The 26,889-nt window shown below is 47.4% G+C and overlaps 1 protein-coding gene across 1 annotated transcript in view; it reads left to right on the forward strand.

Annotated features, from left to right (window-relative positions):
• Window positions 1–26,424, forward strand: part of LOC149284583 (insulin receptor-like) — a gene marked incomplete at its 3' end in the record, with an annotated part of 119,374 nt that extends 92,950 nt beyond the window's left edge. The window contains exons 3-9 of the mRNA XM_089496652.1: window positions 11,740–12,055; window positions 16,072–16,217; window positions 20,183–20,327; window positions 22,239–22,453; window positions 24,247–24,373; window positions 25,336–25,586; window positions 26,180–26,424. Of these exons, the coding sequence (XP_089352778.1) occupies window positions 11,740–12,055; window positions 16,072–16,217; window positions 20,183–20,327; window positions 22,239–22,453; window positions 24,247–24,373; window positions 25,336–25,586; window positions 26,180–26,424 (1,445 nt within the window). The remainder of the gene's footprint in view (window positions 1–11,739; window positions 12,056–16,071; window positions 16,218–20,182; window positions 20,328–22,238; window positions 22,454–24,246; window positions 24,374–25,335; window positions 25,587–26,179) is intronic.
• Window positions 26,425–26,889: the final 465 nt, after the last annotated feature.

Genomic DNA, 26,889 nt, shown 5'->3' on the forward strand with positions numbered 1-26,889 from the left:
TTTATTAAAGAATTGCATGAAGAGGACTTTGGCTGGCCTTCAGAGCTGCTCCCCTTCGCTGGACAGTCCACAGGCCATCCTTTGAGCTGCATTTTGAGCAGATTTTTTCCCCAAGAAAACTCCATTATAAGTTTGCCTCAGGTTGCCATAAGTCAGAAATGACTTGAGGTCACACAGCAACAATAACAAGCTAAAGCTGAAATGTTTTTGCAAAATCACCTGTGGAAGAAGTAAAATATGGTTCAAAATCCCGAGCAGAACTGGGAGTGTGTGTGCTTTTTTGGACTATAGTTCACCAAGTCCCCAGCTAGTAGGGATGCTGGGTACGCTGAAAAATTAGATTTTCCAAGCTCAGATTTCAAGAGTTTTGCATAAGTGCTTCCATGTGTGCATTGGAGAAGAGAAGGTTAAGAGGGGATATGATAGCCCTGTTTAACTCTTTGAAGGAATGTCGTATTGAGGAGCAAGCTTGTTTTCTGCTGCTCCAGAGAATGGGACCCAATGGAGCAGTGGATGCAAGCCCCAGGAAAAGAGATTCCATCTCAACATTAGGAAGAACTTCCTGACAGTAAGGATTGTTTGACAGTGGAACACACTCCCTCAGAGAGGGAGGACAATGAAATTGTCTTCCAGGCAAGTGAGGAATTTGCTAGACCTTGAAGATTTGACTGAGTTTGACTCCCAGCAAATATCAGGATAGTTGAAGTCGCCCATCACTACTATATCTCTCCTTTCTGAGTGTGTGGTCATCTGTTCTAGAAAGGCATCATCCAATTCCTCCGTCTGACTTGGGGGTCTGTAGTAGACTCCCACCATAACAACCTTGTTGTTTCCCTCCCCTTTAATTTTTATCCAGATGCTCTCACCTGGCTGCCAATACTGATGTCTGGATCTCTTCACTGGTGTAAATGTCCCTGACATATAAGGCTATTCCTCCTCCTTTCCTGTTTGGCCCATTTCTCTTAAAAAGGCTATATCCCTCTATTTCTACATTCCAATCATGAGACTCATCCCACCAGGTTTCAGTGATGCCTATTCTATCATATTTGCTTTGTTGCGCTAGGAGTTCAGGGTCATCTTGCTTATTTCCCATGCTCTGTGCATTAGTGTAGAGACATCGCAGACCAAGGGTCCCCTTGTTGCCTGTGCAAGTTTTTTGCCTTCCACTTGGGTCCTTGCACTGTTTGTCTTGTTCCCTCTATGACAATTTGACTGTTTTTTCCAGCCCTTTTGCCTTCCAGAGTACTGTCTCCCTTCCCCACATACAGTAAGTGAGTTTAAAGCCCTCCTGATCAAATTTTTGAGACTGTTGGCAAAAACGTTTTTGCCAACTGGCGTGAGATGCAGCCCATCCCTTGCCAGAAGGCCCTCCTCATGGAACCTCAAACCATGATGCAAAAATCCAAACCATTCTTGGCGGCGCCATCTGCGGAGCCAGTTATTCACCTCTGCTATTTTCCTCTCCCTTCCTGGACCATGCCCTTCGGCTGGGAGAAGAGATGAGATGACAACCTGTGCATCCATCTCTTTCAACTTCCTACCCAAAGCCTCATAATCCCTTGTGACTTTCTGCAATATCATTGGTTCCCACATGAACCAAAAGAAAGGGGTAACGGTCAGTAGGCTTGACCAGTCTTGTCAGTCTCTCTGTCACATCATTTGCACCATTGAGTTACCCATTCTGGGTTTAGCACAGGTAGGAATTCAGAAGGCATTGCCTACAGGATAGTATTATTATTATTATTATTATTATTATTATTATTATTATTAACCTTTATTTATGAAGCGCTGTAAATTTACACAGCACTGTACAAACAATCTTTTTAATTAGACGGTTACTTGCCCTCGGGCTTACAATCTAAAAAGACATGACACAAAAGGAGAAGGGAGTGGTGGAGGGAAAGGGTAAGAGATCCAGCAGTTCCTCTCTACCTCTGAGGCCTGGACCAAGGCAGATGGACTGGAGGGAGGGCTTGGTTTCATAATGGATGGTTAATCTTCTTCCAGGGAAAATACATACTCTCAAGTAGGATAATACATATACAGTACACAGCAATACAGGAAATGGTTTGATAAACAGGCACCAAAAGAACATCAAATAGTAAGCGACAATTATGCAATGCCTGTGAAGGCTTCTCAGTATAGTAGTATAGTGTCTAGGTTGAGGGAAGAAATAGGACCAATCCATTCTGCTTTGGTCAGCTGGAATATTACTGTGTCCAGTTCTGGGCACCACAGTTCAAAAAAGATGTTGAGAAAATGGAGCCTGTCCAGAAGAGGGTGACCAAAATGTGAAGGGTCTGGAAACCACCAAGCAATCTGTGGAGTGGCTTAGAGAGCTGAGTATTTTAACCTGGAGAAGAGAAGGTTAAAAGGTGACATGATGGCCCTGTTTAAATATTTGAATGGATATCATATTGAATCTTGTTTTCTGCTGCTGCAGTGGATAGGACCTGGAGCAGTGGATTTAAAGTTCAGGAAAAGAGATTCCTTCGCAACAGAACTTCCTTACGATAACAGCTGTTTGAAAGTGGAAGACGCTGCCTCAGAGGGTGGTGGAGTCTCCTCCTTTGGAGGTTTTTAAACCAAGGCTGGATGGCCATCTGTCACAGGGAGGGCTTGGATGGTGTCTTCCTGCATGGAAGAAGAAGGGAGTTTCCCAGCAGAGAGGGTCCTGACCTCCTGAATCCTGGGTTATGCACCTCCCATTGGCTCCTGTAGGCAGGGACAAAGAAAAGACCGGCCCCCTATATAAGGAGGGGCTAACCCCCCTTGGGCCTCAGTCTTGTTCCTGCCTAGGCTCCTAGCAGGACATACTTCGCCAGTGAATTCGTTTTCCTTCATCGAAGAGGTCAGCGTTGTTTTTTATTGGCCTCCCTCCCCCCTCTTCCCTGCCTCCCTTCCCCTCGTGGTGGTGGGCTATGGCAGAGGACCCTAAAACACGGGTGAAGGGCCTCCCCAAGTGCAGGCTCTACCCAGCTCAGGGTCTGCCAGCGCAGCAGCGAGAGCCAGCGACAGAGGGAGAGGTAGAGGGCCAGCCAGAGGAGAGGGTTAGCCTCCATGGCAGTGATCAGGCCCCATCCTTTCGCCCGGGTCTCCCAGGTCCCCAAGGCGTAGAAGAGGCCCTGGTGCCAGCTGGTCTCACCGAGGTGAGTGCGGACTGGGGCTAGGTGGCTTTGTCAGGGCCATTTTTGCCCGCGAGGCAGTGAGCTTTTGGGGCTGGGGGACATTTCCCAGGCAAGGCAGGCCTGCCTATGATCCTAACAAGATGGGTCTCTTCGAGCCATCAAGGTTTTTCCTTCTCCGAAAGCGGTTTGAGAGTTTTCTTGGCCTTCCCTTCTTCTCCTCTCTCCTGCCTTTCCCCCCTTTCTTTGGTGGTGGCTATGGCAGAGGACCCTGAAAGCATGGGTGAAGGGCCATCCTTAACCCAGGCTTCCCTAGCTCAGGGTCTGCCAGCTCAACAGAGGAAGCTGGCTTCAGAGGGAGACCCATTGGGATGTGTTTGCTGTTGCTCAGCAGCTTCTTCACTATTGCCACTCCAGTCCTTTTATTCTCTTCGTTTCTCTTGCTGCCTTGGGAGCATGAAGAAAGACTTAACATGGCAAGGGCTCCCAGGATTGGAGAAAGGTCTTGGCTTTGCCAATGACTCTCCCTCTCCTCCAAGCTGCCCCCTATCATGGTGGGTGCACAGGAGATTTCTGCAAACACCATTGCAGCACATGGGAGCCGTGGGAACAGATGGTGAGGGGTTTCACCTCCATGTCTCTGTTTCTCCACATCACCTCTGCCCAGCCTGTTTAAGGCCAGGGATCAGAGAGGAAACTGGCCAGAAGTCATGGAAACTTCCCTCCTCACATCTCTGCCCAGCCAGAGTTCAGAGGACAGGCCAGCTGAAGCCATGGCAAAGGATCCCTCTGCATCACCTCTGCCGAGCCTGCTTAAGGCCAAGGATCAGTTTTAAAAAAAAAAAACTGGCCGGAAGTTATGGAAACTTTCCTTCTCAGCATCTCTGCTCAGCCCATTGGGGCCAGAGTACAGAGGACAGGCCAGCCAAAAGCCATGACAAGGGATTTCTCTACATCACCTCTGCACAGCCTGAAACAGGGCCAAGGTCAGAGAGGCAAGCCAGCCAGAAGACACAGTAAAAAGGTGAGTACCAGGGGCCCTCTTTCTCCAGCCACCAAATAATCGTTGCCAGATCTGATGCCCTTGCTCAGGGCAGGCATTTCCAGGAGGCCTCTGCCATGGCCATTTCAGGCACTATGCCTAGCATAAGATTTGGGACTCTGCCAGGAGGAGAGATGGGGGCATAAACCCTTGGTCTCCCTCTTCCTTCCCATCTCTGGCCCCAATATCACCCAGGACCCCAACAGGTGTGGGGGATCCTTTGCAGACTGGAAAACACACGGTGGTGTTGCCAGGGCTCCTACACTTTTATTTTGAATTTTCATAATGAGATGGTGTCTAATGAGGCAGAGGACTCCTTCTCTATGTTATACAGCCACATGGTTGTTAAGGAAGCTGGACTTTGCCCAGCAGGAGCTGAAACTTCCAACTCTGAAATGGTCTTTTTTGGCTGCCATAGAACACCCCACCAAAAAAAAAAAGAAAAAAAAAAGCACAAAGTGGCTTCATGTCCTCCCCAGAGAGACCATGGCCTCTGCCGCTCACTTCTATACAGAGGCTGGAGGGCCATCTATCAGTTATGCTTTGATTGAGAGTTCCTGCATGGCAGAATGGGGTTGGACTGGATGTCCCTTGGGGTCTCTTCCAACCCAAAGATACTATGAGAGAACACATGGATACTAATCTTCCTGTGTTCCCTCTCAAAAATTACAACAACAAAAAGGGTTAAACCACTTGTGGATATCATGGGTGGAGAGTTCCCTTCACCCCCAATTGTGTTTGGCTGCCCCCAAACTATGGCACTCTTGAGAGAGCAGATTGAGCGCTTGGCCTCTCCTTTCCATCAGAGATTATCCTTTCTCAGAACACAGACATACCTCAGGTAAATGTAGAGCCATGTCCCACAGCAGCCCCTCTGCCCTTCCCAGCTACCTATGCAAGTGGGAAGGGAGCTGACGACCAAGCTAGCTTCTATCTTGCAGCCAGGTTACTATAAAGCCTGCCTGAGATTAAAAGGGCTAAGCTTCTAAACCCCATCTTGAAGTTGGGGCTGTCTCAAACATAAATAAAACAAAGTGCCCTGTGAGTATCAGGGCTACACTACAGGCCATATGCAGCTATCTACCCATGGTTACAAATGGTCTTCAGTCACTGCTAACTTAAGAGCAGTTTCCTCAGTGCATGGAAGAAGCTACCGCCCAGGCAGCCTCCCTTGATGGGGCAAATAAAGGAGGGAGAGCCCCTACAGCAACAGGTCTGGGGGCTGAGATTTACAAGAGATACTGGTTAACTTTTTCTGGTGTTCATTTTATTACTGTTAGCCCATGAAGTTTGAGTTGTGCTGTTTCTGCCCACCCCACCCCCTCTTTTTTCCAGGCCAGAGAAGATGCCTGGAAACTAATTCAACAAGGGAAGGGGCTAGTCATAAGCCAACATGATGATTTTTCTTTCTTCCTCATGGGCCTCAATCTCTGTCTCCCTTGGGGCCAGAGCCTTTTTGCCTTAGCTGGAACAGCCTAAGACATAGGAGAAGCACATGGTTCTACCTCCTTTGTGCAAACTGTTATTGGCCATATCACTTCTCATTAAGAGCATAAGCTTTAACAATACAGATTCATTTAAATGCTAATAAGCAGGGTGACTCAAGCAAGGAGAAGGTCTCTGGTCACTCAGCAGACCTCTAATGCTTACATGCATTGAGGATCTTTGTTAAAACATCTCATATGAGGTGATAGATATATTGGATTAAGGTGACCAACCAAGCTCCACTTTATTGTCATAAGGGTTATGTTCCTGTTATAAAACACAGGGAACCTCAGTCAGCTAGCCTCAGGAGAGGTGGCTCTCCTTGCCTTCCCTTCTTTCATAGGAGAGATGTCTGTTAAAGGGAACCAAAACAAACAAACAAACACACAAAAAACAAAACAGTTTCTTCCATGAGAGGGCTCTCCCTCACTAATTCAGGGGATTAAGAAAAATTCTTTTCAAAACAAACAGACAAACAGCCTCCTCTCCATGGGGAGGAGACCCCCCGCTTCCTCCATGAATGTTTTAAAACAATATAATCAGGTTTTTCTGCTAAGGGGTTGCTTCAAATCCCATTCAGACATCCTGCAGAGCCCTGAAGAGTCTGCCACAAAGATCACAATTACCTCTTACCTTGGCTAGATAGTTACCTTTTAAATAAGAATGCCTGCTGATGGACTTGCCATTCAGCTGCTGCCTGGCTTTTAAGACCTATTTTAACCATGTCTATCATGCATATGATGAGTTGGGCTCAAGGGCATCAAGGTTAATGCTGCCAATCTCTTTCTTTTAGTGGTCTCAGGGTGCTACACAATTCCTTTGCATATTGTTGGGCATGTTTTGATTGTGATTTACTGCATGTCAGGGGGGTTGGACTTGATGGCCCTTGGGGTCTCATCCAACTCCATGATTCTATGATTTTATTGTTATAAGGTTAGCTGCTGTGTGAGTGAGTGTCTTATCCCTGACTGGGTTTCATGCCAAGGTCTGGCCCAAACAACACCATTGTCCACTGCCTTCTGAGGCTGGTAAAGTGGACTTCCTTATTTTTTCTGCTAGCACAGCTTGTTTTCAAATTTTAAGTGGAGGTCAGACATTAACATTCCTCTTTCAGAGTGTTAAGTCTTAATCACTAGTGGAATCACTTTAATATCACCTTCAGTGCTATAACCAGTTGACAAGGTGATCAGTGATAGGCTGGAAGCTGCCATAGGTCCAGATTAGATCAGGCTCCATTCTGATTGATCACATAATCCACCACTTTAGACAAGTTCTCATCAACTGCTTCAGGTTTTCAGTGGCTGATCTGCTATAGTCCATCCAAGATGACATTAAGAAGGGACTTGACCCGACATGTTTATAAGGCAGGTGTTGGCCATCACATCGGTTCTGCTCCATACGAGAGCAGCTAGAATGGCAGCCATCCTCACATTAATAGGCTATTGAAGAGAGTTACAACAGGGCCAGCCCACCAGACATCGTTTTCCAACCTGGGGTGTGAACACGGTCTTAAACGCGCTGACGGTTGGGCTGATCAAGTCCCTTCGGGAGGCCTCCCTCAAACACCTCTCCCTCAAGATCATCTTCCTCACGGCCATTACCTCCGCCAGACAGAGCTGGGGCCCTGTCGGTAGGTAAAGACTTGTATATTTTTAGGCCGGTCTCAGTGTGCCTTCATCCAGATCCTACCTTCGTGCCTAGGGTCAACTCAGCCTTTCAGGTGTCATAGGACATTCTCCTGCCTTCATTCTGCCCCGATCCTAAGAAGGACTTGGGAAAGACCTGGCACACATTGGATATGCGCAGACCCCTCAAAATCTACATCCAGAGGACTTCAACCTTAGGTCATCTGAAATGTTGTTCGTTTCCTTTCTTCCAGGCTCTTTGGGGTTCAAGGTATCTGCCTCAACTCTGAGTAGGTCGATCAGGTCTGATATTCAAGAGCGCTACCTTACTCTTGATGTCGCTCCACCCGAGGGGGTAATGGCCCACTCTACGGGGAGTGCGTCCACTTTGGCGGCCCTGGTCACTAATGCCACTCTAGCCGAGATTTGCAGGGCGGCAACATGGAAGTCGCCCTCCACCTTCATTAGACACTATAAGCTGGATGTGTTCCAATCCGCTGAGGCGGCCTTCGGAGTGAGAGTCCTCCAACAGGTGGTGGCTGGGTCCGCAGGTTCTAGCTGGCACCTTCCCTCCCTGCTTGAGAGGGCTTTGGTAAATCCCAGGATTCAGGAGGTCAGGACCCTCTCTGCTGGGAAAACGAACGTTGGGTACTTACCGTGACACGTTCATTTCCAGCAGACGATGGTCCTGTCATCCTGCCCACCCGGGATGCCGCCTGCGGTCCAGCCCGGCCTGTCGGCTGTCTCTGCTTAATGTTTTCTGTTTGCTGGTTGTCTGTTTCTTTCAGAGGTCTGACTCCCCGGAGACGGCCCTTAGGGTTCATAACTGTTGTGCTGTTTCTTACCAGAAAAGGTCCAAGTCTTGGTTTATTTGCTATTCGCTTGGCTTGTTATTGACTGAGGCCCAAGGGGGGTTAGCCCCTCCTTATATAGGGGGCCGGTCTTTTCTTTGTCCCTGCCTACAGGAGCTAATGGGAGGTGCATAACCCAGGATTCAGGATGCCCGGACCCTCGTCTGCTGGAAATGAACGTGTCACGGTAAGTACCCAACGTTTGTTTCTCATCCAACTCTATGATTTATGATAGGAGTCCTCTGTATGTGGTTGCTCTGGGGTTTTGAATGGGGCTGGGGAAGGGGCGTTACCTTGTCCAAACTTCCCAACCTAGAATCATAGAATCATAGAGTTGGAAGAGACCGCAAGGGCCATCCAGTCCAACCCCCTGCCATGCAGGAAATCCAAATCAAAGCATCCCCGACAGATGGCCATCCATCTGTCTGTTGTCCTGTTCTAGCCAAGGTGGAGATTTCAAGAGTTTTGCCTGGGTTTTGAATACAATGGAGAAGGAGCAGTAGCTTTTTAGAAGCCACCAGAACGCTCCTAGTTTGCAAAGGACACGTGCTATTCCCCAGTCACAAACTCCTCTTGTTCCAACAGGGAACTTAAACTTCTCTGGAACTGCTTTGGCACCCAGAGAAGTAATGCGTTTTCCTTTGACTTGAGTGAAAAGCTGACGCTCTTTAGAAGTAACTCTGAGGCAAATCCTCAAATTATCTGAAGGCACAGAAATCCTCCTTGACTGCCTGTGCCATTCTCTTCTCACTCCCACAGGCTTCAGGAGAAATATCCTTACTTCAGGGGAATTGGCTGGACTTGGGAGGTCTGGTATTTGTGACTGTTTTGCTCTTAATCTGTTTTTTCATATGGAATGTTTTAAGGATCTGAAGTAATAATTTCTGAGTCCTGTGGTTATGGCCACCATAGAGCTCTAGTTCCTCCTGTCAGTGGCTTTGAGAATGCAACTCGTTTCTTCATAGCACTGCAAATCTGTCTTTTTTGCTCCTGTATCAAATTTATGTTGAAGAACACACATGGATTTTATGCAAGGAGAGTAACTGGAAACTTGTCCCTTTGGAGAGAAGGTAGCTAACCATTAAACTCTCCACCTTGATGCTAGTAGACCCAACGTGTGCCAAGGACACAGTGTATTTAACTCCTCTTGGTTATGGGACATCATTTTTCATTCTGTTATTTATTTTCAATGCTCTTGGCCCCAATTCTCTCAAAAGGTGTACAGGAAGGGGAAGGCTATCTCTTGCCATTTGGAATTTTTTCTATAAGAGCTTGGATGGTTTCTGCCACATTCTGATATTTGTTATCTTCCATCTTGAAACTGCAAAGCTGCCTGAATTGAGTTTTGAGAATCACAAAATACAACCACAAATGTGCCCTGGTGGTGTGAGCTCTTACGGTGCAAAACAGGTGTCCCCAAAGATCGAAAAAGTTTCCCTTCAGTAGGTAACATCCATTTTGTGTCTGCTTCCACGTGGCCAACATAATAACCACTGCTTCTGGAGACATGTAGAGACTCTCTCTAGGACGCATTTGTGGTTCTGTCTACCCTTCATGACTGTCTGGGGACTGTACAGTTAGCTTTCGGGAATATAGGAGAGTGTGCTAGGATGGAGCAAACAGGCAGCTGGCAATCCTTGCCAGGTCCAAGGGGTTGGCAGGTAGCCCTGCCTGTCCAGAGAGCCTGCTTTTGGACAACGACCGTCCTTCTGAGGAGCTGAATCATGGTATCGGCTCTCAGCTATCAATGGTGGAGGAGACAAGGCATTTGCATAAAGACGTGGCTTCTGACTCTCTTGGGGTGGGGATGAACCGGTTCAGCTCATTGTGTTTATTCATAGAAGACAGTCTTCCCAGTGAGTTGCTCTAAGGCTGTATTTTAGGTTTTCTACACTTTTTCTTCCTAGACCTAGACCATCTTGTTAGACTGCAGAAGGTGAGAGACTTATCATCCCTTACCCTCTCAGCAGGGATGATGGGAATTGGGAATCCAGCCACACTTGAAAGTATCATATTTAGGAGAAAGGTGAGATACAAATAAACAGCAGGAGAAGGAGGGAGAGAGGAAGAAGAGTAAGAGAAAAACAATGATCATAGCTTTTCTCTTAGACAATAGGAGCAGAGTCCTGAAGGGAAACTCACACAGCTGGTTTATTGGTTCTGACTTTAAAAATAGTGCTGAGCATCCCAAGTAAGCCTCCATGGAGGGCATGCCCTCCTGAATTCAAGGGCAAGGTCTTTGAGAGGATGTACAGAAAGTGCCAGACCTGAAGAGGTTTTGACCTGCGCCTCAAGGTGCCATGTTATTTGTGCCATGTCCTCTCCCTCACAGGAAGCAGATTCTCATCCAGTTCATGACAAGGCCTGCTCTATTCTGGAGAACCCCACCTTGGTTCCAGAGGGTCTCATTTTTAAGCCATGGAAGGCTGTAGAGTGAGGAGCCTGTGGCTTCTAGAGAGGTGTATTTTATTTTCCATAATGTGCCTGTGAGCATAAAATCCTCAAACCCAACACAGATCCTTAGGCCCGTTACAAATGGGCACCCTAGGACGGACTCAGTCTGTGCTAGGGTTAGAAAGGGGCGTCTCTTCCAGACGCCCCTAACCCTAGCACGGACTGAGTCCGTAATAAATGGCGGCGGCTGTTCCACACGGCTGCTGCCATTTTGACGTAATGGACGCTCTGCGTCCGCACGTCGCGTGGCGGAAGTGACGCCGCGAGTGCACGACTAGCGCCTCGCGGCGTCTCTTCCGGGCTGCAAGAAAGAGCGCGATTTTCGCGCTCCTTCTTTGCTGTGTCCGGGAACCGCGCCGTTTGGCTGCTGTGGTTCCCGGATGCAGCAACCGGCGGCGGCAGCAGACCGCCGCAATCCAGCGGTCTGTAACGCACCTTAGTTTCTGGAAATGAGTTGCTGTAAAGGGGTGGGGGGGCTGCCTTGTTGCCTTCTGGTGGCTCATTCACCACCTCCCAGCTTGGCAGAGAGAGCCTGGCGGGGGGGACAATGACCACATTAACCCAGCTCCTTCTTCTCACCCACATTGCCACTCTCCTGCCCCTGATGCTGGCAGAGGGCTGCTTTAATGCCTACATCAAGGAAGGGATTCTTTGCCTTGGAGAGCCTGAATGCCTGAAGCTGCCAGCGATGTCGACTCATGATTCCCTCAGAGCAAGGGCCCTGTATTCCCTTCAGAGGCTTCCTGGGCTTTCTCTGAAATCCGTAGGACTCCCTAAGCATTCTGAGCTGAGCCTAGGCTGATACCAAGTGCTTTGAGTCTTCTGGTTAAACACAACAGCAGGCACAGCAGTAACTTACTCAAAATGGTTGGAGCGTAGTGCTCCTTCCTTGCTATAGGCATTAAAGCAGCCCTCTGCCAGCATGTCAGAGGGATATAGAAGTGAGGAGGTGGTCTTCCCTTTTCCTTCCTTCAAAATCAGTTTCCCAGTGTTCAGAGTCAACTGACAGAGAGAGTAACCCCATAACTGGTGAGTGAAGGGGAGCCCAGTTCCTCATGTGTATCTGTGGGGAGGCACTGCAGCTACTAGAAGCCAACAAGTGGTGGGGCCACCTGTCAGGATTGCTCATCCCTTTCTCTTCTCTTTCCCCTGCCCAGTGTGTCCCCCCACCTGCAAGTCCCAGGGCTGTACCCCAGATGGGAAGTGCTGCCATGCAGAATGCCTGGGCAACTGCCAGGAGCCCAATGACCCCGACAAGTGTGTGGCATGCCGGAACTACATGTTGGACGGCAAGTGCATGGAGACATGCCCTCCCAACTACTACCGCTTCCAGGGCTGGCGCTGCGTGACCTTCGAGTTCTGCCAGGAGCGCCATAACTCCTGCAAGACCGCCAGAGGGTCCAACTGCTACGCCATCCACAATGGCGAATGTATCTCTGAGTGCCCCTCCGGGTACACCATGAACTCTACCAAGTAAGGGCCCAAGCCCCCAGTTTGGCCTGGCAGTGGCACTGTGGCAGGCAGAGCCAGGTTGGCAGCTGGGAAGTCGAGGGGGGGGGGAGTATGGATGGAGGGGCTCAGCAGATACAGGAGGCAGTTTCACATGGGGAAGGAGGCCTTGGCTCCCCGGCAAGGGATGGTCGATCAGGTTGCGCTCCTGTCCTCTGCCAACCTGTCACAGGGAGAGACAAGTAGCAGTTTGTTTAAGCATCAGTTTGCACGCACACAGCCCACCACCAAATTCCCAGAGGTTGCGGGTGGAGAGAAGAGAAATATGCCGATAGGAATATGTAAAAATATGTTAATAAAGCTATTGTGTGTGGAAAGTTTCAGAAGGAAGCTGATGCAGCTATAGTTCTGCATCATCTCCAACAATAAAAGATGCAATTATTTCTCTCTAACATGCCAGGAGCAGCTGTCATAGAATCATAGAATCGTAGAGTTGGAAGAGACCGCAAGGGCCATCCAGTCCAACCCCCAGCCATGCAGGAAATCTAAATCAAAGCATCCCCGACAGATGGCCATCCAGCCTCTGTTTGAAGACCTCTAAGGAAAGAGACTCCAAAACACTCCAAGAGAGTTTGTTCCACTGTCGAACAGTCCTTACTCTCAGGAAGTTCCTCCTAATGTTGAGGTGGAATCTCTTTTCCTGCAGTTTTCATCCACTGTTCCACATTCTAGTCTCTGGAGCATCAGAAAACAAGCTTGCGCCCTCCTCAATATGACATCCCTTCAAATATTTAAACAGGGCTATCATATCACCTCTTAACCTTCTCTTCTCCTGGCTAAACATCCCCAGGCTCCCTAAGTCTTTCCATAGGGCTTCATGGTTTCCAGACCCTTCACCATTTTAGTCGCCCTCCTTTGGACACGCTCCAGTTTCTCCACATCCTTTTTGAATTGAATTTGAATTAAAACCTGGGAGAGGTTCTGGAACTCACCGCCACAACTGGGACACAACCCTCTACAACAACAGCTGATGTTTGACAACAGCCAGCCCTTCCCTTAGGGAAGCCCTCTTCACCTCTTCCAGGCTGATGGGTAAGGGGAATAAAACGACCAGTCTGCGCCCCGTGGTGCCCATAGATTGAGACCTGGGGCGAAGCTGCAAAGGTCCAGGATGGTTGGTACACACACCTCACTGCTTCACCGAGCCTGGCCTAGAGGTAAGGTTCATCTGACCAAGTTCATGCTGAGAAGGATGAGAATTGGGACTCTGGTTTCACACAAGCAAGCCACCAACTTTGGACTCCGTGGTTGTGAGGCTGGTGTCAGCAGCTGTCATTTTGCTTCCCATTTTGTCATTTCAAAACCAATTCAAAACACCTGAGAAAGTAGCAAGCTTCCCAGAAATGGACAGGCAAAGAATGAATGGACCAACATGATAGTGGGTGCTCCTATTCAGCACCTGATGCCAGCAGAACAAAGCTAACCTAAGGGCCAATTCCGGATAATGCCGCTTGCTTCCCTTCCCCAGGGGACAGTCCTTTGCTCTGCTTTCAGTTTATGGCCACTTCATAGCTAGGGGGGGGGCAGAAGCCATGGTTGCCCTGTAAATAAAGGAAACAAACACCAAGCACACCTGCCTGCAAGTTCATTTCCCACTCTGTCCTTGCAACTGGTAAATTTCAAGAACAAATGAAAGGACTGCAGTAATATTAATGTAGAAATGGCATAGTTCAGCGTTGCTAAAAGTTAAGATCCTTGGGGCCAATGTTGGTCCACAAGCGACCAGCTGGCAGTCCATGGAGTCTCTAGGAAGGGAAGAAACAGTTGTGGCCAATGAAAGAAATATGACAGAAAGGAGAGATGTAGTAGTGATGGGTGACTTCAACTATCCTGATATTTGCTGGAAGGCAAACTCAGCCAAATCCTCAAGGTCTAGCAAATTCCTCACTTGCCTTGGAGACAACTTCATTGTCCAAAAGGTGGAAGAGGCAACAAGGGGATCAGCTAACCAACAGGGATGACTAGTTAATGGAGTGCAAGTGGTGGGATCCTTAGGTGGAAGTGACCATGTTCTCCTGGAGTTTGTTATACAATGGAAAGGAGAAGCCAGGCATAATCAGACACGCATCCTAGACTTTAGGAGAGCGGATTTCAGTAAACTTAGAGAAGTATTGAGGGTGATCCCATGGTCAGAAATACTAAAAGATAAGGGGGTTCAGGACGGATGGGAGTTTCTCAAAAGGGAGATACTGAAGGCACAATTCCAAACAATTCCAGTGAGAAAGAAAAACAGGAGGTGTCTCAAGAAACCAGGATGGATGACTAAGGAACTTTCAACTGAGCTAAGTTTTAAATGGAACATGTATAAGAAATGGAAAAAGGGGGAAATCACCAAAGAGGAATTCAAACAAATAGCGAGCCTGTGTAGGGGTAAAGTCAGAAAAGCCAAAGCGCAGAATGAACTCAGGCTTGCTAGAGAGGTTAAGAACAACAAAAAAGGCTTTTTTGGATATGTCCTCAGCAAAAGGAAGAAGAAGGAAATGGTAGGGCCACTGCGTGCAGAAGATGGCAAAATGCTAACAGAAGACAGAGAAAAGGCATCAACACCTTCTTTGCCTCAGTCTTCTCAGAAAAGGAAAAGGGAGCTCAACCTGAGGATAATGGAGCAGAGGATAGATTAGGGGAATTTCAGTACAGAATAAGTAAAGAGATAATAGAGGAATACCTTGTTAATCTAAATGAATTTAAGTCTCCAGGACCAGATGAACTACATCCAAGAGTATTAAAAGAACTGGCAAATGTAATATCGGAGCCATTGGCAATAATAGTCTTTGAGAACTCCTGGAGAACAGGAGAAGTCCCAGCAGACTGGAGGAGGGCCAACGTTGTCCCCATCTTCAAAAAGGGGAAAAAGAGGATCCCAACAATTATCGTCCAGTTAGTCCCAGGAAAGATTCTGGAGCAGATCATTAAACTGTTCCCCATGACATTCTTGCAAACAAGCTTGTAAAATGTGGGCTAGACAAGGCAACTGTTACATGGATTTGGAATTGGTTGACCGGACAAACCCAAAGGATGCTCAACAATGGCTCTTTTTCAGCCTGGAGAGAAGTGACCAGTGGGGTGTCCAGTGGGGCTCTGTTCTGGGCCCAGTGCTATTCAACATCTTTATCAATGACCTGGATGACAGAATTGGGGGCATACTTATCAAATTTGCGGATGACACCAAATTAGGAGGAGTAGCTAATACCCTGACCTGAACAGACTAGAAAGCTGGACCAAGGCTAACAAAATAAAATTCTACATGGAGAAATGTAAGGTACTGCACTTAGGGCAGAAAAATGAAATGCACAGATAAAGGATTATGGGGGACACCTGGCTTAAGGAGACTTCTATGTGTGAAAGGGATCTAGGAGTCCAAGTAGACCATAAGTTGAACATGAGTCAACAGTGCAATGCGGCAGCTAAAAAGGCCAATGCAATTGTAGGCTGCATCAGAAGTATAGTGTCTAGATCAAGGGAAGTAATAGTGCCACTCTATTCTGCCTTGATCAGGCCCCACCTGGAATACTGTGTCCAGTTCTGGGCACCACAATTCAAAAAGGACATTGAGAAACTGGATTGTGTCCAAAGGAGGGCGACTAAAATGGTGAAAGGTCTGGAAACCATGCCCTATGAGGAATGACTTAGGTTGCTGGGGATGTTTAGCCTGGAGAAGACACGGTTAAGAGGTGATATGATAGCCCTGTTTAAATATTTGAAGGGATGTCATATTGATGAGAGAGCAAGCTTGTTTTCTGCTGCTCCAGAGACTAGGACTCGGAGCAATGGATTTAAGCTCCAGGAAAAGAGATTCCACCTCAACATTAGGAAGAACTTCCTGACAGTGAGGGCTGTTTGACAGTGGAACAAACTCCCTCGAAGTGTGGTGGAGTCTCCTCCTCTTGGCTTTCTACTTCCACTGGCTCAAAAGAAGGTGTTTTTGTGAGAGAATATGTCAGTGTCCTTTTCCTCAAAGACATGTCTTCCTTCTCCTTCAGCCTCCTCTGCACCCCCTGTGCTGGGCTTTGCCCCAAGGTCTGCCACCTGGGGAAGGGAAAAGTAATTGACTCGGTGACGGCTGCTCAGGAGCTCCGAGGCTGCACTGTCATCAATGGAAGCTTGATCATCAACATCCGCGGAGGAAGTGAGTACTCTGATCTTGCTGGATCACACTTCTTGCAGCAGTGGTGATGGGGTCAATAAGAACAGTTCTGAAGAATCAGGATTAAGGGCAAGGGGTCTCAAGGCCTCCCTCCAGCCACAGCAGAGCATCTCTCTCTCAGAGCTCAGTAAAGGTCCTCCTTTGGGGAAGGCTACTATACTTAACACCCTCCCCTCCACAGCCAATATGACTTGAAGAATTTGTGATTATAGGTGGCATGTAGACTGGAGATTGTGCAAGTTGTAGTCCAAAAAGTAACAGAGCCAGTATAATATAGTGGTTTGATCGTTGGACTATGACTTGGGGAGACCAGGTTCGAATCCCTGCTCAGCCATGGAAACCCAATGGGTGACCTTGAGCATGTCACACTCTCCCAGCCACCTCAGAGAGAGACCAAGGCAAATCCACTGTGAACAAATCTTGCAACAAAAATCCCTTGATAGATTCACCTTAGGGGCATGATAAGTCGGAAACAACATGAAGGCACACAGCAGCAAAAAATCCAAAATGTAACTTCTCCCAGTTTTGCTCTCTCTTGGGGCTCCTTTATTATTATTATTATTATTATTATTATTATTATTATTATTAACCTTTATTTATGAAGCGCTGTAAATTTACACAGCGCTGTACATGCAATCTTTTTAGTTAGGCGGTTCCCTGCCCTCGGTCTTACAATCTAAAAAGACATGACACAAAAGGAGAAGGGAGTGGTGGCAGGAAAGGGTAAGAGGTCCAGCAGCTCCTCTCTACCTCCGAGGCCTGGACCAAGGCAGATGGACTGGAGGGAGGGCTTGGTTTCATAATGGATGGTTAATCTTCTTCCAGGGAAAATACATACTCTCAAGTAGGATAATACATATACAATACATAACAATACAGGAAATGGTTCGATAAACAGGCAACAAAAAAAATCAGATAGTAAGTGACAATTATGCAATGCCTGGGAAGGCTTCTCTGAACAGGATGGTTTTCAACTCCATTTTGAAGCTAGTTAAAGAAGTGATGGCTCTTGCTTGTGGGGGAAGAAGGTTCCAGGAGTGAGGGGCAGCAAGTGAAAAGGGGCGAATCTGAGATGGGGCAGAGGAAATCCTGGGCTGAAACAGGAACCCTTGACTACCAGAATGGAGGGCCCGAGTGGGAAGGTGAGGAGAAAGAAGATCTGATAAGTAAGGAGGGGCCAGTCCATGGAGGGCTTTGAATGTCGACAGCAGGAGCTTATACTGAATGCAGAAAGGGAGAGGGAGCCAGTGAAGGGATGCCAACACAGGAGAGATGTGGTCAGAGCGGTGGGTGGAAGTGATAATGCATGCAGCTGAATGCTGGACAGAGATTAAAGGACGGAGGTGAGAAAGAGGAAGCCCAGCCAGGAGGACGTTACAGTAATCCAGTCGTGAGATCACTAGGGCATGGACCAGGATCTTGGCAGTAGAGGCGGAGAGATATGGTCGGATTTTGGCAATATTGTACAAAAAGAATCTACAAGCCTTGGCTGTGGTCTGGATCTGAGGGATACACGACAGAGAAGAGTCAAAGATAAAACCAAGACTGTGGGCTTGCTGGACTGGTTGAATAGAAATGTTGTCCACAGAGACAGAAAAGGAGTGTTGAAGGGTGGGCTTAGGAGGACATGTTGAGCTTCAAATGTCGATGGCGCATCCACTGCGAGACAGCTGTAAGGCAAGACGAGACTTGCTGTTCAAGCCTTGGAGAAAGGTCATGGGCAGAAAGATACAGCTGGGTGTCATCAGCATACAGATGGTAGGAAAAACCAAAAGAGCTGATGAGTTTTCCTAAGGACAGTGTGTAGAGAGAAAACAGAAGGGGACCCAGAACAGAGCCCTGGGGAACTCCAACAGATAAGGGAACAGGAGAAGAAGTCTGACCCCCTGCAACTACTGCAAAAGATCAGCCAGACAAGTAAGATCTAAACCAGTCGAGAACAGAGTCTGAGAACCCAAGGTCAGAGAGTATGTCAATTAGGAAACAGTGATCAACAGTGTCGAAGGCTGCAGACAAATCGAGAAGGATGAGAACAGAGTAAAGGCCATTAGCCTTGGCCTGTAAAAGGTCATTTGAGATCTTAGTGAGAGCTGTCTCTGTGGAATGCCTTGGGCGGAAACCAGACTGAAAGGGATCAAGGATGGAGTTGATTTCAAGAAACTTAAGACAGCGTGAATAAACAACCCGTTCCAAAACCTTAGAAAGAAAGGGGAGAAGAGAAATCGGACGATAGCTAGACAAAGAGGAGGGGTCAAGAGAAGATTTTTTCAGAATTGGGGAGATGAGAGCATGTTTGAAGTCCGACGGGAAGGAGCCTGTAGAGAGAGAAAGATTGAAGATATGGAGAAGCGAGGGCAGAAAGGGAGCTTTAGAGATTAGAAGACGAGTAGGAATTGGATCAAGAGGAAGGTTGCAGGTTTGGAAGAGTTCAGAAGTGTAGAGAGTTCATCCAAAGAGGCAGGAGGAAAGACAGAAAATTTGTTAGGCGAAGGCGATAGAAGATTAAGAGCAGAAGAAGAATCAGGAGGGACTATCTCAGAGTGGTAATCTTAGAGATGAAATAGTTAGCAAAGTCATTAGGAGAAAATGATGAAGAGACAGGTGGAGAGGGAGGTTTAAGCAACGAGTTTAAGATGGAGAACAAACGCTGCAGGCGCCTCTCATTGGCGGAGATCAATGATTTGTAATAATTCTGTTTTGCCTTGGAGAGGGTGCGTGAGAAGGAAGAAAGAACAAATTTGAAATGGATAAAATCAGCCCACTCTTTGGACTTTCTCCAAAGACGTTTGGTCGCTCTAGAGCAGGACCGGAGAAACTTAATGTTGGGGGTAAGCCAGGGCTGAGGTCTAGTCTTGGAGGAAGAAGTGCGTACAGAGACAGGGGCAAAGGGGTCAAGAGTCGAGGAAAGAGTGGAGTTAAATAAAGACATTGCTGAATCAGCAGAATCCCCGAGATTTAGGGAAGAGAGAGATGAATCCAGGGTCAGACCAAGATGGTTAGAGTCAACAGATTGAAGATCACGAAAATGGCGTTGAATAGTATGGCGAGGAGGAGGAGTATAAGTGAGAGCAAAGGAGATTAAATGATGATCAGATAGTGGAAAGTCAAGTGCCAGGTAGTCAGAAATGGCGCAGTTTGCAGCAAGAACTAGGTCAAGACAGTGAGCAAGAGAATGAGTTGAAGAGTTGGAGTGTGGTTGGAGGCCAAAAGAAGCTAGCAGAGAGTTAAAGCGAGATGTTGTAGGGTTATTGGAATCATCAGCGTGGATATTAAAGTCACCTAGGATCAAGGTGGGGACTGAGTCTGAAAGAAAGAATGTCAGCCATGATTCAAAGTCAGATAGGAACTGGGTGGCAGAACCAGGAGGGCGATAGATGACTGCAACCCAGAGCTGTAGAGGAGAAAAGAGTCTAATAGGATGAAACTCAAAGGAAGAGAAATGATAGCTGGGGGGAAAAGATAGAACTTGAAATTGGCAGGAGTTAGATAGCAAGATACCAACCCCTCCTCCTCGACCCTCAGGACAGCTTGTGTGGGTGAAGGAGAGACCACCAAAAGAAAGGGCAGTGGAAGTAGCAGTATCATGGGCTGGGAGCCAGCCCATGATACTCCTTGAAGTTCTTTGCCGGTAAAGGTAGGACTGGTTTTTGGTATTAGCAGAGCCTTCTACAGTTGTTATCTCTGTCCCTTCTAGGGTCCTTTTGCAACAAGTTTAGCTTCTGTTTTCTGTTTCCTCTTTTGGCCACTTGCATCCCACCTCCCACATGTCTGGTTTAGCAGCCTATGTGATTTTTTGCTTAGTGGAAATAACTTATCACCATCCAAGCTGGAGGGAAAGGCCCCAATGCCCTCTTTCATGTGAGCATTGGGTAACTGGCTTCATTCCCATGGCCTAGAGACTGCACTGCTCCTAACTTGCACTCTCTCTCCAAATTCCCTTCCTTTAGGTAACATTGCTGCAGAGCTGGAAGCCAACCTTGGTCTGATTGAAGAAATCACAGGCTACTTGAAAATCCGCCGTTCCTACGCCCTGGTCTCACTCTCCTTTTTCCGCAAGCTCCGTCTCATCAGAGGGCAAGATTTAGAAGCAGGGTGAGTGTGGCTGCTATGGGCCTCTCCTTGAATTGAAAAAACTGGACCCTTGGTCTAGTGGCTAGGTGCCGATCCTTGGCCCTTGACCAATAACAAAGATCCATAAGCAGGCCAAGCCAGTAGTGGAAGGCATTTTGATGAGGTTCTGGTGAGTTGAAGTGGAGGAATATTTTATAGTTTCCATGCAGGGAAGGCTTAGGGTATGATTTTAAGGGCAATTTTCACCTGAAAATCACACAGAACATAGTTTAAATGTGGGCTTCGTAGTGCCTGTGACCTACATTCCCCCCCCTTACTAGGGCCCACACAGAATGTGGGGATGCTAGTCGTGAAATAGGACAACTCTAGCTGAGCAAATCCAGGCAAGTTGTTCTGAAAGCTCTGGACAGGGGCCTGTGCATCTCTGTTCTCAGTCTTTCTCTTGAAGTTTTTTCTTGTCAAACAGCTGGATCCAGACACAAATGCCACTTCGTGTTGTATTTCTGAATTCAGTATGACTGTCACGTTCAGTATTGATTTACTGTTAACTCACTCAACAATGCTGTGAACTCTTTGGCACAGGGCAGTTTATCAATTCAACAATTGGGAAACCCCCAGCACTCACCCTTGTGACAGTCACAACGCTATAGCTTCCAAATGGATGAAGGAAAGTACTTTAAAATGATAAAAAAACAAAAAAATGTATTTGTGCAATAATCAAAACTCTTTGTTAGTTTACTCAATTAAGGAGCTTGGTGGCATGATGGTTAAATGCTGGTACTGCTGCCACAAGGTGTGAGTTCAATCCCAGGGCTCCAAGGTTCACTCAGCCTTCTATCCTTTTGTAAATTGGTAAAACGAGTACCCAGCCTGTTGGGGGCCATTGGCTTACACATTGTGAACTGCTTAGGGAGTGCTAGTTTACTGATAAGCAATATAGAAATGTACTTGCTGTTGCTATATTATCCACTATCATAATCATCATCATAATCATCATCATCATCATAGGATTTATTTATAAGCCACCCAATCACTGGGAATCCGGGCGGCTTACAACAGAGGGGATAATAGACGGTTCCCTGCCCTCAGACTTACAATCTAAAAAGACACGACACAAAAGGAGAAGGGAATGGTGATGGTGGAGAGGGGATCAGGTCCAGCATTCTTCTTTCCCTCTGAGGCCTGGACTGGAGAGAGGGCTCTTTTTCTTAATCGAGGCTGGGCCCCATGGTGTTGGGCCTGTCCTTTCACTCCTTCTAAGGCCAGAAGATGACAGTTGGAAGCAGGGAGGGGAGGGCTCTTCTTCTTCAGGCCTGATGGCGTTGGGCCTGTCTTTTTGCTCCTTTTTGCAAAGGGAGTGCTTTTAGATACTTTAAATTATTCTCTCCCCACAAGTCTCAATTATAATTTAAATTTTTAAAGTTTTTTGTAATTAGCTCCATTTACGTAATCCAGATTTAAATCACCTGAGCTCTGCTTTCCAGCCCAAACCTCATTTAGGATCAGGATTATATAAGCCTTAGGTTCCAGCACAAATTTTAGCTGCATGCAAGTTTGCTGCTCTGTGACTGTAATATGTGAGTACTTTATTCAGTCTTCTTATTTATCTGGGTACATTTAGTATATAGTTTTGTAATATAATTTGAATGTAGGATGATAATATTATACTTATCACCCAAGATAGTTAGTAGAAATAACCACTCAACATGATTACTTGGATGTAAAATAAGTTCAGTATATTTTTTCACACCGTATATGAAGTGTAATAATAACATATAGTCATTGTTTACAGTTTATAATTTTATAATTTTAGAGTACTTTCCTTGATACATTTGTAGGTTATTGTGTTCAGTTTATCAGTACAGCTAATGTGATCTGCTGTTGTGTAAAGCGACAGCAAGCACCCACCTTCTGCTCATTTCCATTTGGCAGGAACTACTCCTTCTATGCTCTGGACAACCAGAACCTCCGGAATCTGTGGGAATGGAGCAAGCACAACCTCACCATTGACCGTGGGAAGCTCTTCTTCCACTACAACCCCAAACTCTGCCTGTCAGAGATCCACAAGCTGGAGGAGATCTCAGGGACAAAGGGGCGCCAGGAGAAGAATGACATCGCACTCAAGACCAATGGGGACCAGGCCTCATGTAAGCAGGGGGGAGGCGGGTAGACTTGGAAGTGGCTTGGAAGAAAAACACAGGTGGGAAATTTGCACCGTTCTCTGCTGGTGTTAGCAAACTGTAGAGGAGTAGGTAATAATTCTCTGTAGTAATACATGTAGTTTTTTTGGTGTGAAAACAACCCATTTCCCAGTAGATAAGACACTCACATCCTGTCATTTGGAACAGTGAAAAAGACCCATTTTGTACACACACACACACACACACACACACACACACAACCCACTGTTTCCAGAAAAATGCATGAGTTTTTGTACAATATGGGTTTTTTTTCTGGTGCAGTGCCCACCATTTGTGTTTCTGTGCACAATAATTTCTTTTAAAACATTTTTTAGGATATCCAAATACTGGGGGGAAACTCTGAAAATAGTTCTCTTTTTCCCATGGTGAGGACTTGGAAAATTATTAGTCTGAATATTTGCATGTCTGAGAGAGAGCCACTTGTCCCCCCTCCCCCCATGCTCTGGGTGTGTGGGGTCTCTGTGTGGGGAGTCAGGCTCCCTGCCCCACTTGTAGGCACTCAATTCTGCTGGTATTAGCCCCTGCTTTGGGGAAGGTCCTCAAGAGAGAGTGGTAGAAGGATGATACGTATTCTCAGCTGATCAGCAAGGGGATCAGACCTGTTCTGGATGGGAATCAACTGCCAGGTACGTGCCACCCTCTCCAGTTAGGATTTAGGCTGCCACCTGCTCTGCTCTGAGGCAGACTTTGGTGCCCATCTGTGCCAGCTTTGCAGTGACTCTTATTTGCATCTTTGCTTGCTAAGCAAAGGGCAGAGGAAGCAAGATTTTCCTTCCTGATGGGGCTGTGGGTGTGTATGTTTGTTGTTTTTGTCACACCCCAGCTTTTGTTTGCTTCTGGGAGAGAGATGATAATAGTGGGGGAGTGGTTTCTCTCTCTCAGTTTCATTTGCACGCAGGCCCTGGTTGGCAGCATCCAGTTTGTGTATGATGTGTATGTTGTTCAGCCTCAGCTGTGAAGCAAACAGTCCCTCTCCCACCCAATCTCCTGCCAGGCTATTAGAACACAGGACAAATTGTCCTTTTTCCTTCTTTTAGCAACAGCAACATGTTGCTGCTGTGTCTGTGTGTGTGAGAGAGAAACTCTGCCTCCTCCCTGCAGTTTCACAGGCTGATGTGTGTCACTCAGTGTTCATTCCCTGGAAGAAAACAAACAGCCAACCACCACCTTTTCTCTCTCTCTCTCTCTCTCTCTCTCTCTCCCCCCCCCCCATCAGAAATCTCTCTCAACCAGATTTCTCATATTTCTCCCATCCGATACAGATCCACATCTGGCCCCTCTCCTCCCTGTCTTCTGCTTTAGAGATTGACAGACTGTCCTTGCTGCTAGTTCCTAAGCCAGTTGGACCTCATCCTGGGCTGTCCTGGCCTACTGCCCCAAGCTTTCTCTCTCTCTCTCTCTTTTGTCTTGTTGTGTGGCTTCAAGTCGTTTCCAACTTATGGCGACCCTAAGGCCAACCTATCATGGGGTTTTCTTGACCACATTTGTGTCTGGGGAGCCTCTTTATCATTTGACCCCCCCGCCCATGGCACAGATCCACCTTCCAGCTGTTTTGTGGGGTGCTGTTGTTCTTGCTGCTCTTTCTGAGCTTCCCACCAGACCAGTGTAACCTTCTCTTTTGTGTGTCCTGCTAGAATGACAGAGCCATTGCAAACAAGACAGATGCCTTTCAGAAGCTACATCCTATCTCTCTCTCACTTTGTTTGAATGCTGGTCCATGGTGCTGTTTTCCTCTGCAGGTGAGAACGAAGTACTCAAGTTTTCCCTCATAAAAACGTCCCATGACAAGATTGTGCTGAAGTGGGAACCGTACTGGCCACTGGACTTCCGCGACCTCCTTGGCTTCATGCTGTTCTACAAGGAAGCGTGAGTGAAGTGTTGCCCAGTTGCCTGGCTATCAGCCAGCAAACCATCCAGTCACTGGGGCTGTCCAGCAGCCCTCAGAAAGTGGGGATAGGATTCCTTTATGCTACTGAAGAGCCAGAATATGCCAGGGCTATGCCTCATGCCTTTCTGCACCTCTAGCAAGTAGGCCAGCCTTTTGAGGGAAGTATGCCAGTAGGCCACAAAAAGAATCCAGAGAGAGACGATTTGCAGCCTCAGGAGCTGAGCCAGCTGAACAGAGGAGACATGGGAGTGGAGTTCAGGAAGCTCCCAGGATACCAGGTCCATGGTACCTGACTGAAGGACTTCTGAGAGCTGTAGTTCATCCAGTGTGATTTGCCCAAGGTCACCCAGTGGGTTTTATCACCAAGGTGGGAATCGAACCCTGGTCTCCAAAATTGCAGTCCAACATTCAAACCACTACACCACATTGGCAGTTTTGCTGGGCTGGCCCTTGGACACGTATGTACCAGGGGAGTAGCATCCCTCAACCCTACCCAGGCAAGCCATCCAGGCAACCCTACCCAGGCAAGTTCCTTTTTCTTTGTAAGTCACCACTTACATATAAACAGCATAGGGCTAAACTGTGTGACTCACTGCCAAGGGGTGCCATGGTGGCTGCTAACTTGAATATCTTTAAAAGTGTTTAGGAGGATGGGGCCATTTGGGACTAGAAATTAAGCACAAGAAGCGGTCTCCAACATGTCTTACTGAGGAGGACAGAACAGAGGATCCCATTGGCTTTGTATCTTTACTGGCAGGCTTCCCACTGAGGCTGGTTGGCTTCTGTGAGACCAGAATGCTGAGCTAGAGAGACCTGCTTTGTTCTGGTCCAGAATCTTCAGCCTTCCTCAGCCAGCATGGTGGCCACTTTAAATGCAGCAGAACTCATGCATGGAGAACATATTTCAAAGTTCCCCTTTCTACTATCTGCTTCGATCCAGGCCCTTTCGGAATGTGACAGAATTCGACGGGCAGGATGTCTGTGGCTCCAACAGCTGGACGGTGGTGGACATTGACCCTCCTGCTCGGCCGACAGATAGTAAGCTGCCAGCCCACCCTGGGTTCCTGATGCGAGGCCTGAAGCCCTGGACGCAGTATGCCATTTTTGTGAAGACCCTGGTCACCTACTCAGATGAGCGCAAAACCTATGGGGCAAAGAGTGAGATTATCTATGTTCAGACCAATGCCTCTGGTGAGTGGTGTGCCTGTCTGCATATACAAAGAAGGCTTTGTAAAGTTTGGACAAGCTTCCTACCAGGGAAAGCCCCTATCAGTTCTAGGTGTGGTGTCTCCAAAATTAACAGATTTGGCTTCCAAAGTTATGAGTTTTAAGCAGGAGCAAGCAAACCTCTGGAGGCAGAGGGTTGAGGCAATGCCATCCCATGGGGCAGTTGAGGGCCTCTGGGAACAATTGGGAAAGCCTCCGGGGGAGCCACGTGTGGCCCATAAACTGCTCTCTGCTTGCCTGCCCTCTCCTCTGAAAGGGAGATGGAACATTATTGTGAAGGAGGAAAAAAATTGCCATGGGTGATTGGCCAGGATGGCTTTGTGCCCTTTCACGTGTAGAGGTAGTCTCTCAGAATGCTGAGGCAAGCCATCCAGGTGAGGGAACTGGGTGTACCTTCTTCCTCTCCCTGTTGGGCACTTCTCAAAGGCACCTGACTTCCCCCACTGCAAACAGATAGCCAGGGCAAGAGAAGACAGCTAGTTTTTTGTTTGCCTGTCTCCTATTTCTGTAGTGGGTGATTCCTCCCTTTCCCTTCTTTCTCTTTTCTCCTTCCCCAGTGCCTGCCGTCCCCACAGACCCGATCTCTGTGTCCAACTCTTCGTCTCAGATTATTCTGAAGTGGAAGCCACCCTCTGATCCCAACGGAAACATCACACACTACTTGGTATCCTATGTGCAGCTGCATGAAGACAAGGAGCTCTATGAACTGGACTACTGCCTGAAAGGTGAGCAGGGTGGGCTGGTGCCTCACCTCCTCTACCCACTTGGGAACCGCAGCTGGCCAGCCACCCTGAAGCTGAAGGTGCAACTGCTCCTGCTCCTCTTTGCAAGGGATTTGGAGTTGGACAATACAGCCCATCTGCAGGGCACAATTCTCATTCCCTTGAGGTGGTGTTGGTCATTGGAGTGGATGGCTCTGTTCAAGGGCTGGGTAATTTTTGAAGATCTCAGTGCCAGCTTTGCGCTCTCTCTCTCTCTCTCTCTCTCTCTCACATGTGCACACACATAGCCCATTGCCATAGTGGGACATCTGGCCCCAAAGAAACCTTGTTTCACTGGGAGAAAAAAAGACCCATTTTTCTAGAAGCCTTCAGAAAGGAAAAGTTTGGGTGATATAATAAAGAATACATTTTATTTCTTTCCCGCCTCTCTTCAAGGCTTGAGGCAGGTATAGTATGTTAAAATAGAAACACAACTAAAACACACAAAACCACAGTTAAAATACAGTACAGTCAGTTAGTCATAATTTATTACAGTCCATAGACAC

The sequence above is a fragment of the Sceloporus occidentalis genome, unplaced genomic scaffold, assembly GCF_023333645.1.
Source record: "Sceloporus occidentalis isolate IW3139 unplaced genomic scaffold, rSceOcc1.0.p SCAF_91, whole genome shotgun sequence".
NCBI lineage: Eukaryota > Metazoa > Chordata > Lepidosauria > Squamata > Phrynosomatidae > Sceloporus > Sceloporus occidentalis.